At 38.9% G+C, this 18688-nt stretch overlaps 1 protein-coding gene across 4 annotated transcripts in view; it reads left to right on the top strand.

The window, feature by feature from the left end:
• MYLK (myosin light chain kinase) overlaps positions 1-18688 on the top strand; it is a 349601-nt gene that overhangs the window by 276082 nt on the left and 54831 nt on the right. For all 4 annotated transcript variants that reach the window (XM_077273316.1, XM_077273314.1, XM_077273317.1 and 1 more), the window contains 2 exons: positions 2523-2650; positions 3937-4090. In XM_077273316.1, the coding sequence (XP_077129431.1) occupies positions 2523-2650; positions 3937-4090 (282 nt within the window). The remainder of the gene's footprint in view (positions 1-2522; positions 2651-3936; positions 4091-18688) is intronic.

Below are 18688 nucleotides of genomic sequence, written 5' to 3'. Positions count from 1 at the left end.
GCTAAGCACTGAGCCAATGTGCTGACCTATATACAATACAGTGCTAACCATTGAGCCACCATTCTGCCCTATATATAGTACAGTGCTGACCACTGAGCCACCATTCTGCCCTATATATAGTACAGTGCTGACCACTGAGCCACCATTCTGCCCTATATATAGTACAGTGCTGACCATTGAGCCACCATTCTGCCCTATATACAGGTCCTTCTCAAAAAATTAGCATATAGTGTTAAATTTCATTATTTACCATAATGTAATGATTACAATTAAACTTTCATATATTATAGATTCATTATCCACCAACTGAAATTTGTCAGGTCTTTTATTGTTTTAATACTGATGATTTTGGCATACAACTCCTGATAACCCAAAAAACCTGTCTCAATAAATTAGCATATCAAGAAAAGGTTCTCTAAACGACCTATTTAATCTTCTGAATCAACTAATTAACTCTAAACACATGCAAAAGATACCTGAGGCTTTTAAAAACTCCCTGCCTGGTTCATTACTCAAAACCCCCATCATGGGTAAGACTAGCGACCTGACAGATGTCAAGAAGGCCATCATTGACACCCTCAAGCAAGAGGGTAAGACCCAGAAAGAAATTTCTCACCAAATAGGCTGTTCCCAGAGTGCTGTATCAAGGCACCTCAATGGTAAGTCTGTTGGAAGGAAACAATGTGGCAGAAAACGCTGTACAACGAGAAGAGGTGACCGGACCCTGAGGAAGATTGTGGAGAAGGACCGATTCCAGACCTTGGGGAACCTGAGGAAGCAGTGGACTGAGTCTGGTGTGGAAACATCCAGAGCCACCGTGCACAGGCGTGTGCAGGAAATGGGCTACAGGTGCCGCATTCCCCAGGTAAACAGCGGCAGAAGCGCCTGACCTGGGCTACAGAGAAGCAGCACTGGACTGTTGCTAAGTGGTCCCAAGTACTTTTTTATGATGAAAGCAAATTTTGCATGTCATTCGGAAATCAAGGTGCCAGAGTCTGGAGGAAGACTGGGGAGAAGGAAATGCCAAAATGCCTGAAGTCCAGTGTCAAGTACCCAGTCAGTGATGGTGTGGGGTGCCATGTCAGCTGCTGGTGTTGGTCCACTGTGTTTCATCAAGGGCAGGGTCAATGCAGCTAGCTATCAGGAGATTTTGGAGCACTTCATGCTTCCATCGGCTGAAATGCTTTATGGAGATGAAGATTTCATTTTTCAGCACGACCTGGCACCTGCTCACAGTGCCAAAACCACTGGTAAATGGTTTACTGACCATGGTATTACTGTGCTCAATTGGCCTGCCAACTCTCCTGACCTGAACCCCATAGAGAATCTGTGGGATATTGTGAAGAGAAAGTTGAGAGACGCAAGACCCAACACTCTGGATGAGCTTAAGGCCGCTATTGAAGCATCCTGGGCCTCCATAACATCTCAGCAGTGTCACAGGCTGATTGCCTCCATGCCACGCCGCATTGAAGCAGTCATTTCTGCCAAAGGATTCCCGACCAAGTATTGAGTGCATAACTGAACATTATTATTTGATGGTTTTTTTGTTTGTTATTAAAAAACACTTTTATTTGATTGGACGGGTGAAATATGCTAATTTATTGAGACAGGTTTTTTGGGTTATCAGGAGTTGTAGGCCAAAATCATCAGTATTAAAACAATAAAAGACCTGACAAATTTCAGTTGGTGGATAATGAATCTATAATATATGAAAGTTTAATTGTAATCATTACATTATGGTAAATAATGAAATTTAACACTATATGCTAATTTTTTGAGAAGGACCTGTATAGTACAGTGCTGACCACTGAGCCACCATTCTGCCTTATATATAGTACAGTGCTGACCACTGAGCCACCATTCTGCCCTATATATAGTACAGTGCTGACCACTGAGCCACCATTCTGCCTTATATATAGTACAGTGCTGACCACTGAGACAATTTGCTGCTTATCGATAACCACGATCATTGAGTGACGATCGAAGTTATTGAGGTATGACCACTATTAATGGGAAACATCTACTATTCATGAGTAATGGCGCCTGTCCATGAAAGCCTGACCACTACACCTGAGGAATGACCACTGTTATTGGGGGGATAGCTCCTGAAGATGAGTTATGACCACTATTCATGAAAAAGTAACTTGATTCATAAAAGACTGACAGCTGTCACTGAGGGCTGACCCCTAGTAATGACAGACAACCATTACTCATGAGGGGCTACCACTGCTCATGAGCTGTGACCACCATTCATGAAATCTGACCAGTGTGACGGAGGACTGGTGTTCCCTAAGAACGGCCATTATTCCCTGCCCAATATTCATGAGATACTGTAAGAGAATGTGGGAGGTAATGTCCACGTCCTCCGTCCATCTGGCCAGTAATGGATATGAGGCCTCACCAGTTGTCATGTGTCCTATCAGGTATTAGTTGTGCCCGCGCATGCGTGGAGCCTGATGTTGCTTTTGATGACTCACACTGATTTTGTCCTCAACATGTTACTTTGTTTCTACCTTCTGCAGCATCTCCACCTCAGATCCTTCAATTCCCAGAAGACCGGAAGGTCCAAGCGGGGGAGTCCGTGGAGCTGCTCTGCAAGGTGGCAGGGACACAGCCTATCTCCTGCATGTGGATGAAGTTCAGAAGAGAGGTAACCACTTATATTATTGTGTTTTATTACATTGGATAATCTAGGAAAAATGTTTACAAAATTCTGGAAACTGATGGACTTCACCCACGAGTCCTCAAAGAGCTCAGTCTTGTTTTCAGTGCCAGGAGACTGGTGGCAGCAAATGTGCTGCTGACGCCTCCCCAGGGTATCAGAACACTATAAACCCAGCGACTACTGTAAAAAAGAGGTTTGAGACCATCAATGGACCTCTGGACAGACAGGCATTTGTCTTGGGTAAAGTGATTGATGTTCTCCATGGTTCCTGGTCATATACAGGGTATGAAAACGGGAGAACATCCTCGGCAGTGCTTGGGGTTTGGACGGACTCTGTCCGTTGGCAGGATAATGCGGCCACATATTACGCAGGTTTATTCCAGGTTTCCTTATAAATCGTCTGTGTTAGTGCCGAATGTTGATACATTGGGGGCTGCTTAGCTCCTCTGCTGGGGTGACCGCACTCGTTCACTATGGTAATATAAAGGCTGATAGAGGAAATAGGATGTTCTCCAGCAAGTTGGAAAGTCGAGGTGTTTGTTAGGGCAGCGCAGGGGCTGGTCAGGCGGAGAAGTGACGATGTTGGTGGGGTGCAGGTAAAGAGTGGGAGAATATGAGCGGTTATATGTCTGGGGCGCACTTACTGTTTTCCCTGTAAAGGTACCTTCAGACTAAGCGACGCTGCAGCGATAATGCCGAGGTCCCTGGGTCCGCGCTTAGTAACCCGATGTTTACCCTGGTTACCAGTGTAAAATGTAAAAAAACAAACAGTACATACTCACCTTCGCGTCCCCTGCCGTCCGCTTCCTGCACTGACTGAGCGCCGGCCCTAACAGCAGAGCGGTGACGTCACCGCTGTGCTGTGCTTTCACTTTATGGCCGGCGCTCAGTCAGTGCAGGAAGCGGACGCCGGGGGACGCGAAGGTGAGTATGTGTGTTTGTTTTTTTACATTTTACACTGGTAACCAGGGTAAACGTCGGGTTACTAAGCGCGGCCCTGCGCTTAGCAACCCGATGTTTACCCTGGTTACCAGTGTAAAACATCGCTGGCATCGTTGCTTTTGGTGTCAAACACAACGATACACGCCGGTCTGATGACCAAATAAAGTTCTGAACTTTAACCAACGACCAGCGATATCACAGCAGGATGCTGATCGCTGCTGCCTGTTACACTCAACGATATCGCTATCCAGGACGCTGCAACGTCACGGATCGCTAGCGATATCGTTTAGTGTGACGGTACCTTAACCATTCGCTTTGTTTTCTATTAGATAAAAGAAAGTGAGTACATCAAGATCGAGAAGACAGAGGACTCCTGTAAGCTGACCATCTCCTCAGCGCGGCAGGAACACTGCGGCTGCTACACGCTGCACGCCGAAAACAAACATGGCTCCAAGCAAGCGCAGATCAACCTGACGGTGTTCGGTACGTTCACACTGGGGGGCTTTATTGTTACATGTCTGGTACAACAGATAACAATTTCTCCCCAAACCTCAAAGACCTGAACACAAGTGACTTCACAGCCGCCCGGACTCCTCAGTTACCTCACCACCGGCCCGGATCCCCCCCAGTGATATCAGGGAGCCCCCGTGACAGCTGTTTACATACAGCGTAACATTATACAGTGAATTACAGCGAGCCGCGCACGATCACCATTGTTACATCTGCTATTTATACCCTCGTCAGCGTCGCTGTCACATTTCCATCACTTATTTTTAGAAATTATTCCCAGTTCAATAAACATTAATGAGATAAATGAGTTATGGAGTCAGTAATGGAGAACAGGAATATCATTATATATATTGACCTCCGCTTAGTACGGCATGAATAATATCATGTAACCTGGCCCCTCACCGCGAACGACGATGTGTATAGCCTGGAAAAATAAATGCTACAGATGAGTAATACAACTGAGGGGCAGTATTAGAATATCATCTATGCCAATGTACAAGAATATAACTACTATAATACTGACCATATGTACAAGAATATAACTACTATAATACTGCTACTATGTACAAGAATATAAATACTATAATACTGCCCCTATGTACAAGAATATAACTACTATAATACTGCCTCCTATGTACAAGATTATAACTACTATAATACTGCTCCTATGTACAAGAATATAACTACTATAATACTGCCCCCTATGTACAAAAATATAAATACTATAATACTGCTCCTATGTACAAGAATATAACTACTATAATACTGCCTCCTATGTACAAGAATATAACTACTATAATACTGCTCCTATGTACAAGAATATAACTACTATAATACTGCTACTATGTACAAGAATATAACTACTATAATACTGCCCCCTATGTACAAAAATATAAATACTATAATACTGCTCCTATGTACAAGAATATAACTACTATAATACTGCTCCTATGTACAAGAATATAAATACTATAATACTGCCCCTATGTACAAGAATATAACTACTATAATACTGCTACTATGTACAAGAATATAACTACTATAATACTGCTCCTATGTACAAGAATATAACTACTATAATACTGCTCCTATGTACAAGAATATAACTACTATAATACTGCCCCATGTACAAGAATATAACTACTATAATACTGCCCCTATGTACAAGAATATAACTACTATAATACTGCTACTATGTACAAGAATATAACTACTATAATACTGCCCCTATGTACAAGAATATAACTACTATAATACTGCTCCTATGTACAAGAATATAACTACTATAATACTGCTCCTATGTACAAGAATATAACTACTATAATACTGCTCCTATGTACAAGAATATAACTACTATAATACTGCCCCTATGTACAAGAATATAACTACTGTAATACTGCTGCTATGTACAAGAATATAACTACTATAATACTGCCCCTATGTACAAGAATATAACTACTATAATACTGCCCCCTATGTACAAAAATATAAATACTATAATACTGCTCCTATGTACAAGAATATAACTACTATAATACTGCTCCTATGTACAAGAATATATCTACTATAATACTGCTCCTATGTACAAGAATATAACTACTATAATACTGCTCCTATGTACAATAATATAACTACTATAATACTGCTCCTATGTACAAGAATATAACTACTATAATACTGCCCCCTATGTACAAGAATATAACTACTATAATACTGCTCCTATGTACAAGAATATAAATACTATAATACTGCTCCTATGTACAAGAATATAACTACTATAATACTGCCCCCTATGTACAAGAATATAACTACTATAATACTGCCCCCATGTACAAGAATATAACTACTATAATACTGCCCCCTATGTACAGGAATGTAACTGCTATAATACTGCTCCTATGTACAAGAATATAACTACTATAATACTGCTCCTATGTACAAGAATATAACTACTATAATACTGCTCCTATGTACAAGAATATAACTACTATAATACTGACCCTATGTACAAGAATATAACTACTATAATACTGCCCCCTATGTACAAGAATATAACTACTATAATACTGCTCCTATGTACAAGAATATAACTACTATAATACTGCTCCCTATGTACAAGAATATAACTACTATAATACTGCTCCTATGTACAAGAATATAACTACTAGGGGGGCGTGGCTATGTAGCGGAGCTGTGAGGACGCGTCTGGCTGGAGCTCCGATAATCCTGACCTGAATTCCCTGCTAATACTCACCGGAGAGGGTTTTCCGATCCACCGCTGTGTTCCCCTGGGTGCCTGGAGGTGCCCGGCTTCAGAGAGGCTGCGCGGGCGGCTTCGGTCGGGTGAACTCCGGGAGTGCCTGGACGGAGGACGGAGCTGCTAGAGGCGGCGGCCATTTTCACTACCACGCGCGCTGACGGCGGAAGGCGCGAAGCTGATCCTGCTGCACAGGGGAGAGCTGGCTGATCTCCGGTGCAGCTCTTCAAGGTACGGGGCGGGAGTCTCACGGTGTGTGCCCTAAGAAACGGGCCCCGGGCTCCCTCTCATCAGTGCCACATAACGCTTTATAGCGCTAACTGTCCCTGGCGCATATTACTCTGGAACGTCTCCCCCACTCCATTACTTGTATGGTGGATGTGGATTTGCTATATTCTGACTACAGTATATACTACAGCTGCCTGGGTGTATTCCTGAGAATTAATACAGATACTAAGCTCATATTATTCGCTGCTGGATCTACTTCCTGGATTCCTCTCCCTCCTGAGAGTACATTGGGCTGGTTTATAATCTACCATTAACCCTGTGGTGCACGGCTGAGAGGGCCATATAGGCTGTTTGTGTATTGTGCCACAGTATTACATTGCTCGGGCAGAACCTGTACGCTATCAAAATACTAAGCGATCCTCATTATGTCATCCGCACATCGCACCAAAAATCTAAGTGCTGCTGAAAAACTCAAAAAATTTACACGATCTGATCCTCCTGATAATCTACGTTCAAAAAAGAATAATACTTCTCCTATGGGGAAATCTGAGACCCAGGTACAAAATCGTGCCCCCGAGGATGAGGGGGACGGAGATCAGGAGGACTTAACTCTGAGACAGGCATCTGAACAACTGATGCAAGCTATATCACTGACTAGAACCTCTCTGACTGGGAAGATAGAGGAGGTGCACTCTGAGGTGGGGCGCCTTCGCCAAGATATGCAGTCTATGAAGGGCCGTATTACAGAGGTTGAAACACGGGTGTCTCGCCTGGAAGACAACTCTGCACCTATGGAAGCTAAATTGACAAAAGTGGCTGGCTCCATGAATGCTTGGAGGCAGAAGGCGGATGATTTGGAAAACAGACTACGCCGAAATAACATCCGTATTATAGGCCTACCGGAGCGCTCAGAAGGCCAACAACCTGAAAAATTCTTGGAGGGCTGGCTTAGAGATATTCTGGGAGATGAATTCTCCCCTACATTTGCCGTGGAAAGGGCCCACAGGGTCCCAACAAAAGCTCCTCCCCCTGGCGCTCCGCCAAGGCCCTTCTTGGCCCGCCTTCTTAATTCCAGAGACAGAGATATGGCTCTTCGTATGGCAAGGCAAAAAAGCCCTATTAAATTTAACAGCGCTACTGTCTCGATATTCCCAGACTTTTCTATGGAATTACAAAAACAACGGTCTCAGTTCATGGAGATAAAGAAACGACTAAGAGAGGAAAATGTCGTGTATTCAATGCTTTATCCTGCTAGACTCAGGGTCGTGTATAAAGGTTCTACTTCCTTTTTTAGCACCCCGGCGGACGCTGAAGAGTGGCTACGGTCATGTGTGGGAGTGGACAGGGGAGGAGAGAAATCCTAAGTTGGCTGCTGTTTATATTTGCATGGATCTACAAAAAGAGGAGCCCTCTTGTCGGGCAGATTTTCTAGTTTCTTTCTTTCAAGATCCTGGAACTCTATCACCGGTTTTTCCTTGTTGATGAGAGGAGCCCTTTTGCCAGCGCCCTAGGAAACAACTTTACCGAACTCTGTGTTCAGAGATGGTATCCCCTTTTTTGGACTGGGTTATGCGGAGCACGGTTTTTTGCTCCCTTAAGAAGCATTATTTGATCTTCAATGTTTTAGTTTTGTTCATTGTTAGTTGTATAGACATTACTGCCATGTTTTTCTTCATCACCTGCGTGACGGACACTCGACGTGATACTATATTTTCTAAGCTGATGAGATATGGCGTCTGAAGTAACATGCATATCCTGGAATGTGAGAGGTTTAGGGTCGCCTCGTAAGAGAGTTAAAGTATTTTCTCAGATAAGACGTTATCGCCCTCATGTAGTAGCTTTAGTTGAAACACACCTGACTAGAGACTCGTCCCGTTATATGCAGAAACCTTGGGTACAATGGTCTGTGCACGCATTCCACACTAGCTATTCTAGAGGGGTATCTTTGTTAATCCATAAGGATATTAGATGGGAAGTCAGAGAAGTTCGGAGGGATCCGGAAGGTCGTTTTGTGTTTGTGTATGCGAATATGAATTCAGAGGAGTATGTCATAATGTGTATATATAACCCTCCTCCTGCTAATATGTCGGTTGTCAAGAAGGCGGTCGACTTTGCCTTGAACTATCCAGATGCGCATGTTCTCTGTATGGGAGATTTCAATATGTTAATGAATGAAGGTATGGATAGACTTCGACTGGATGGGGGGACTACGGATGTGGGTTCTTCACCATCTCGATTATCAATATTCATGGAAGGTACTGGCTGGTTAGATCTTTGGAGAATGCATCATCCCGACATCAGGGAATATACTTGTCATTCGTCTGTCAGACGTACTTTGTCTCGCTTGGACTATGTATTCGGCTCCAGTAACCTGGCGGTACGGGTGGGAGAGGTGTGTCATGGGAATAGAGGAATTTCAGATCACAGTCCAGTGATCCTTAAACTTAAATTGGGTCGGGTGAGGAACATTATAACGTGGAAAGTAAATCCATTCTGGTTGAAGTTAATAGGCCCGGAAGACCGGACTGTTGACCAACTGGACTGTTTTATTGCATCCCACCCTATGCCGCAAAATCTTAATATTCTCTGGGACGCCCTTAAGGCATACCTAAGGGGTTGTTTGTCTTCTACCATCTCGTATATTAAGCGACAGACCTCAAAGGAAGACGATGACATGGACGAGCGACTGAGAGTCTCGGAGGCGGCCTATATAGCTAACCAGACGAATGAGAACAGAATGGAGTGGTTACACTTACACAGACTCCATAGTCAATATACTGACACTAAATCTAAGCGCAAACTATTTTTTACTAGACAGACATACTTTGAACTGGGAAATCAGTCCAGTAAACTCCTAGCATACATGGTACGCCAGCACAACACATCCAATACCATACTTAAAATCCGGAAATCAGACGACTCTGTAGTAACCTCGACAGATGACATACTCCACTGCTTTTGTGATTTTTATAAAGAATTGTATAGTTCCAAGGGAGACTCTGATACCTCGGAGTGTCTAAGATATTTATCAGACCTAGTGTTCCCCGCATTGAATGCTGCACAACAAGCCTTTCTAGACGCTGACTTTACTCTTGATGAGGTGAACAAGGCTATATCTGACATGGCTTCTGGCAAGGCACCTGGTCCGGATGGCTTCCCTATAGAAATATATAGAAAATATAGAGATACTCTGGTTCCAATTCTGCTCAAAGTATTTCAAGGGATTTGGGAGGGAGGTTCCTTGCCGGACTCTTATTACGAAGCAAATATTATAGTCTTAAAAAAGGAAGGGAAGGACCCCCTAGACTGCGGATCTTATCGTCCTATTTCATTAGTTAATGTGGACTACAAGATTTTCACTAAAATTCTAGCTACTAGATTGAACACGGTAATATTAGATATAATACATCCAGATCAGACAGGTTTTATGCCGGGTAAGAGTACCTCTATTAATATCAGGAGGGTTCAATCAATAGCTCAGTATAGTACGTTGGTCCCTGAGAATAAATGGGCCATGGCCTCGCTGGACGCGGCTAAGGCATTTGACTCCCTTGAATGGCCTTTTCTGTCTGCATGTTTACAGAAATTTCAATTTGGTCCTAAATTCCAAAAATGGATAGCAGCACTATATTTGAAGCCAAGAGCTCGGATAATTATCAATAATTCTATCTCTGAATCCTTCTCCCTAAAGAGAGGGACTCGCCAGGGATGTCCTCTATCTCCGGCCTTGTTCGCCCTCGCAATGGAGGCATTGGCGATTCGTATGAGATCCTCCCCGTTGGTTAGGGGCATTAAGATAGCAGGCCGCGTGGATACTGTCGGTTTGTATGCGGACGATATGGTTGTATTTCTTGACGAGGTGGAGGAGACCCTGCCTCACGTGATCACTACTATAGAGGGATTCAGTAGACGTTCCGGACTATATATTAACTGGGATAAATCTGCCTTGATGCCTCTCTGTCATGGCTCGGCTGCACACCTTAATACGCTCTCCCTATTGCCGGTTGTCACTAGTTTTAAATACCTAGGAATAATTATACCAAAAGATAGTAGACTGGATTTACAATTTAATATTCTCCCGTTACTGGAGTTCGCTAAACATAAATTTGCTATATGGAGTAAACTGCCTCTATCTGTCTCGGGCCGTATAAATTTGATAAAAATGATACTCCTCCCGAAGCTTAATTATTCCCTCCAACATAGCGCAGTACCGGTTCCTAAATCCTTTTTTGCTAGCTTAAACTCTTTAACTACATCCTTTATTTGGGGGAGGGCTAGACCCAAACTCAAATTATCCACTTTGCACAGATCTAAACAAATGGGAGGGGCGGCGTTGCCAGATTTTTTTTTATATTACTTGGCCGGACAACTTAGAGCTCTACGAAAATGGATGCCTGGGAGCGATTTACCAAACTCGGAAAACCACCTGGCTTATGCTGCCAAGATCAGCTGCCCGTTGGGTTTTCTGGAAATAAACAAACCCTCTGCCCCTAAGTTATTGCCGTTACTTCGGTTGGCAAGGTTGATTTGGCGACAAGTAAAAAAGGTGATCCGTTTTGACGGTATTGTAGCTGAAATGCCATTATGGGATAGTGAATACTTCCCGAGCTTACTGAATCACCCTTCCGCTCAATTCTGGACGTCACATGGTGTTTTGTCGCTCAATGATCTTTATGAACAGGGAATCCTAATGTCCTTTGAACAAATCCAACATAAGTATGATATACCGAGGCCTCAGTTCTTCCGATATCTTCAACTTAGATCGGCGATACAGTCACATTTTCGAAATGTGGAGGTGACAAAGGTAATATCCTCCTTCCCACTGATAGGGATTTTTAAGTCACAGGGACCCCGTGGTCTTATCTCTGCACTATATACTTATATGTTGTCCGTGGGTGCGGATGCTACTTTGTTGCCAATAGGGGAGAAGTGGAGGGTCCTGATACCTGACTTACAGGGTGAGGACTGGGAGATGGCCCTTGAGTCCCCAACCAAGGTGTCCCCCTCGGCTAACAATAAAATGATACAGTTATATATTCTACATCAATCATATCTAACCCCACTGAGACTGTTTAAAATTGGGCGGTCCGGATCTTCAGAATGTATTAGATGTCATATGGAGGAAGCGGATTTCATACACATGATATGGGAATGCCCTGTTATTATGTCTTATTGGAGAGAGGTGGTTTCGTTGTTGTCGTCCCTTGTACATATTCCTGTTCCCTTGACCCCATCAGTGTGTTTGTTTGGGATTCTGGAGGAGGAAATGTGGGGCCACCACGTCCAAATTTTTTTGAGGGAGACACTTTTTCTGGCAAGGAAATTGATTGCCTTGCGCTGGATGGGTACTTCGCATCCGTCCCTTAGGGCCTGGATAGAGTTGGTAAATTTGATTGTGCCGTATGAACGCACCCTATACCAGAACAGAGGTTGTTTAGAGAAATTCAATAAAATTTGGGACTTATGGAACTCGTCGTATCTCACCATGTCACCACGTAATTAAGGGCCTAGATTTAGTATAGTAATGAGTTGGGAGATTGTACGATTCACGCTGAGTACTGAAACCGTTATACTAAGGTGATGGAGTTTGTTTTGTTTAGGCAGTAAGATAGGTTGAGTTTTAGGATTTTCAGTAATTGTGACATACCATTATATCTTAAATATGCTTAATCCGATTGGTGTATATAACATTATGTTAATGTATCTACCGTTATAATGTACCTACACTGACCTGGAAATATGTAAACTGTATGTACATGTGTATTAAGCGTTTAAATAAACGAATTTAAAAAAAAAAAAAAGAATATAACTACTATAATACTGACCCTATGTACAAGAATATAACTACTATAATACTGCCCCTATGTACAAGAATATAACTACTATAATACTGCTCCTATGTACAAGAATATAACTACTATAATACTGCCCCCTATGTACAGGAATATAACTGCTATAATACTGCCTCCTATGTACAAGAATAATACTACTATAATACTGCTCCTATGTACAAGAATATAACTACTATAATACTGCTCCTATGTACAAGAATATAACTACTGTAATACTGCTCCTATGTACAAGAATATAACTACTATAATACTGCTCCTATGTACAAGAATATAACTACTATAATACTGCTCCTATGTACAAGAATATAACTACTATAATACTGCCACTGCCCCCTATGTACAAGAATATAACTACTATAATACTGCCCCCTATGTACAAGAATATAACTACTATAATACTGCCCCTATATACAAGATTATAACTACTATAATACTGCCCCTATGTACAAGAATATAACTACTATAATACTGCTCCTATGTACAAGAATATAACTACTATAATACTGCTCCTATGTACAAGAATATAACTACTATAATACTGCCCCCTATGTACAAGAATATAACTACTATAATACTGCCCCCATGTACAAGAATATAACTACTATAATACTGCCCCCTATGTACAGGAATGTAACTGCTATAATACTGCTCCTATGTACAAGAATATAACTACTATAATACTGCTCCTATGTACAAGAATATAACTACTATAATACTGCTCCTATGTACAAGAATATAACTACTATAATACTGCCCCTATGTACAAGAATATAACTACTATAATACTGCCCCTATATACAAGAATATAACTACTATAATACTGCCCCCTATGTACAGGAATATAACTACTATAATACTGCTCCTATATACAAGAATATAACTACTATAATACTGCTCCTATGTAGAAGAACATAACTACTATAATACTGCTCCTATGTAGAAGAATATAACTACTATAATACTGCTCCTATGTACAAGAATATAACTACTATAATACTGACCCTATGTACAAGAATATAACTACTATAATACTGCCCCCTATGTACAAGAATATAACTACTATAATACTGCTCCTATGTACAAGAATATAACTACTATAATACTGCCCCTATGTACAAGAATATAACTACTATAATACTGCCCCTATATACAAGAATATAACTACTATAATACTGCCCCCTATGTACAGGAATATAACTGCTATAATACTGCCTCCTATGTACAAGAATAATACTACTATAATACTGCTCCTATGTACAAGAATATAACTACTATAATACTGCTCCTATGTACAAGAATATAACTACTGTAATACTGCTCCTATGTACAAGAATATAACTACTATAATACTGCTCCTATGTACAAGAATATAACTACTATAATACTGCTCCTATGTACAAGAATATAACTACTATAATACTGCCACTGCCCCCTATGTACAAGAATATAACTACTATAATACTGCCCCCTATGTACAAGAATATAACTACTATAATACTGCCCCTATATACAAGAATATAACTACTATAATACTGCCCCTATGTACAAGAATATAACTACTATAATACTGCTCCTATGTACAAGAATATAACTACTATAATACTGCTCCTATGTACAAGAATATATCTACTATAATACTGCTCCTATATACAAGAATATAACTACTATAATACTGCTCCTATGTACAAGAATATAACTACTATAATACTGCTCCTATGTACAAGAATATAACTACTATAATACTGCTCCTATGTACAAGAATATAACTACTATAATACTGCTCCTATGTACAAGAATATAACTACTATAATACTGACCCTATGTACAAGAATATAACTACTATAATACTGCTCCTATGTACAAGAATATAACTACTATAATACTGCCCCTATGTACAAGAATATAACTACTATAATACTGCCCCTATATACAAGAATATAACTACTATAATACTGCCCCCTATGTACAGGAATATAACTGCTATAATACTGCCTCCTATGTACAAGAATAATACTACTATAATACTGCTCCTATGTACAAGAATATAACTACTATAATACTGCTCCTATGTACAAGAATATAACTACTGTAATACTGCTCCTATGTACAAGAATATAACTACTATAATACTGCTCCTATGTACAAGAATATAACTACTATAATACTGCTCCTATGTACAAGAATATAACTACTATAATACTGCCACTGCCCCCTATGTACAAGAATATAACTACTATAATACTGCCCCCTATGTACAAGAATATAACTACTATAATACTGCCCCTATATACAAGAATATAACTACTATAATACTGCCCCTATGTACAAGAATATAACTACTATAATACTGCTCCTATGTACAAGAATATAACTACTATAATACTGCTCCTATGTACAAGAATATATCTACTATAATACTGCTCCTATATACAAGAATATAACTACTATAATACTGCTCCTATGTACAAGAATATAACTACTATAATACTGCTCCTATGTACAAGAATATAACTACTATAATACTGCTCCTATGTACAAGAATATAACTACTATAATACTGACCCTATGTACAAGAATATAACTACTATAATACTGCCACTGCCCCCTATGTACAAGAATATAACTACTATAATACTGCCCCTATATACAAGAATATAACTACTATAATACTGCCCGTATGTACAAGAATATAACTACTATAATACTGCTCCTATATACAAGAATATAACTACTATAATACTGCCCCTATGTACAAGAATATAACTACTATAATACTGCTCCTATGTACAAGAATATAACTACTATAATACTGCCCGTATGTACAAGAATATAACTACTATAATACTGCTCCTATATACAAGAATATAACTACTATAATACTGCCCCCTATGTACAAGAATATAACTACTATAATACTGCTCCTATGTACAAGAATATAACTACTATAATACTGCCCCCTATGTACAGGAATATAACTGCTATAATACTGCCTCCTATGTACAAGAATATAACTACTATAATACTGCTCCTATGTACAAGAATATAACTACTATAATACTGCTCCTATGTACAAGAATATAACTACTGTAATACTGCTCCTATGTACAAGAATATAACTACTATAATACTGCTCCTAAGTACAACAATATAACTACTATAATACTGCTCCTATGTACAAGAATATAACTACTATAATACTGCCACTGCCCCCTATGTACAAGAATATAACTACTATAATACTGCCCCTATATACAAGAATATAACTACTATAATACTGCCCCTATGTACAAGAATATAACTACTATAATACTGCTCCTATGTACAAGAATATAACTACTATAATACTGCTCCTATGTACAAGAATATATCTACTATAATACTGCTCCTATATACAAGAATATAACTACTATAATACTGCTCCTATGTACAAGAATATAACTACTATAATACTTCCCCTATGCGCAAGAAGATAACTACTATAATACTGCTCCTATGTACAAGAATATAACTCCTATAATACTGCTCCTATGTACAAGAATATAACTACTATAATACTGCCACTGCCCCCTATGTACAAGAATATAACTCCTATAATACTGCTCCTATATACAAGAATATGACTACTATAATACTGCCACTGCCCCCTATGTACAAGAATATAACTACTATAATACTGCCCCTATATACATGAATATAACTACTATAATACTGCCCCTATGTACAAGAATATAACTACTATAATACTGCCCCTATGTACAAGAATATAACTACTATAATACTGCTCCTATGTACAAGAATATAACTACTATAATACTTCCCCTATGTGCAAGAATATAACTACTATAATACTGCTCCTATGTACAAGAATATAACTCCTATAATACTGCTCCTATGTACAAGAATATAACTACTATAATACTGCCACTGCCCCCTATGTACAAGAATATAACTACTATAATACTGCCCCTATGTACAAGAATATAACTACTATAATACTGCCCCTATATACAAGAATATAACTACTATAATACTGCCCCTATATACAAGAATATAACTACTATAATACCGCCCCTATGTACAAGAATATAACTACTATAATACTGCCCCTATGTACAAGAATAGAACTACTATAATACTGCTCCTATATACAAGAATATAACTACTATAATAATGCCCCTATGTACAAGAATATAACTGCTATAATACTGCTCCTATATACAAGAATATAACTACTATAATAATGCCCCTATGTACAAGAATATAACTACTATAATACTGCCCCTATGTACAAGAATATAACTACTATAATAATGCCCCTATGTACAAGAATATAACTACTACAATACTGCCCCTATGTACAGGAATATAACTACTATAATACTGCTCCTATAAACAAGAATATAACTACTATAATACTGTCCTTATATACAAGAATATAACTACTATAATACTGCCCCTATGTACAAGAATATAACTACTATAATACTGCTGCTATATTCAAGAATATAACTCCTATAATACTGTCCCTATATACAAGAATATAACTACTATAATACTGCTCCTATATACAAGAATATAACTACTATAATACTGCCCCCTATGTACAAGAATATAACTACTATAATACTGCTGCTATATACAAGAATATAACTCCTATAATACTGTCCCTATATACAAGAATATAACTACTATAATACTGCTCCTATATAGAGGAATATAACTACTATAATACTGCCCCTATGTACAAGAATATAACTCCTATAATACTGCTCCTATGTACAAGAATATAACTACTATAATACTGCCCCTATGTATAAGAATATAACTACTATAATACTGCTCCTATGTACAAGAATATAACTACTATAATACTGCCCCTATGTACAAGAATATAACTACTATAATACTGCCCCTATGTACAAGAATATAACTACTATAATACTGCTGCTATATACAAGAATATAACTACTATAATACTGCCCCTATATACAGGAATATAACTACTATAATACTGCTCCTATGTACAAGAATATAACTACTATAATAATGCCCCCTATGTACAAGAATATAACGACTATAATACTGCCCCTATGTATAGGGATATAATTACTATAATACTGCTCCTATGTACAAGAATATAACTACTATAATACTGCCCCTATATACAGGAATATAACTACTATAATACTGCCCCTATGTACAAGAATATAACTACTATAATAATGCCCCTATGTACAAGAATATAACTACTATAATACTGCTCCTATGTACAAGAATATAACTACTATAATACTGCTGCTATATACAAGAATATAACTACTATAATACTGCCCCTATATACAGGAATATAACTACTATAATACTGCCCCTATGTACAAGAATATAACTACTATAATACTGCTCCTATGTACAAGAATATAACTACTATAATACTGCCCGTATGTACAAGAATATAACTACTATAATACTGCTCCTATATACAAGAATATAACTACTATAATACTGCCCCCTATGTACAAGAATATAACTACTATAATACTGCTCCTATGTACAAGAATATAACTACTATAATACTGCCCCCTATGTACAGGAATATAACTGCTATAATACTGCCTCCTATGTACAAGAATATAACTACTATAATACTGCTCCTATGTACAAGAATATAACTACTATAATACTGCTCCTATGTACAAGAATATAACTACTGTAATACTGCTCCTATGTACAAGAATATAACTACTATAATACTGCTCCTAAGTACAACAATATAACTACTATAATACTGCTCCTATGTACAAGAATATAACTACTATAATACTGCCACTGCCCCCTATGTACAAGAATATAACTACTATAATACTGCCCCTATATACAAGAATATAACTACTATAATACTGCCCCTATGTACAAGAATATAACTACTATAATACTGCTCCTATGTACAAGAATATAACTACTATAATACTGCTCCTATGTACAAGAATATATCTACTATAATACTGCTCCTATATACAAGAATATAACTACTATAATACTGCTCCTATGTACAAGAATATAACTACTATAATACTTCCCCTATGCGCAAGAAGATAACTACTATAATACTGCTCCTATGTACAAGAATATAACTCCTATAATACTGCTCCTATGTACAAGAATATAACTACTATAATACTGCCACTGCCCCCTATGTACAAGAATATAACTCCTATAATACTGCTCCTATATACA

Source organism: Ranitomeya variabilis, chromosome 7 (assembly GCF_051348905.1).
Source record: "Ranitomeya variabilis isolate aRanVar5 chromosome 7, aRanVar5.hap1, whole genome shotgun sequence".
Taxonomy (NCBI): Eukaryota; Metazoa; Chordata; class Amphibia; order Anura; family Dendrobatidae; genus Ranitomeya; species Ranitomeya variabilis.
Note: the sequence above shows the minus strand (reverse complement) of the source record. Positions and strands in the feature narration are given on the sequence as shown.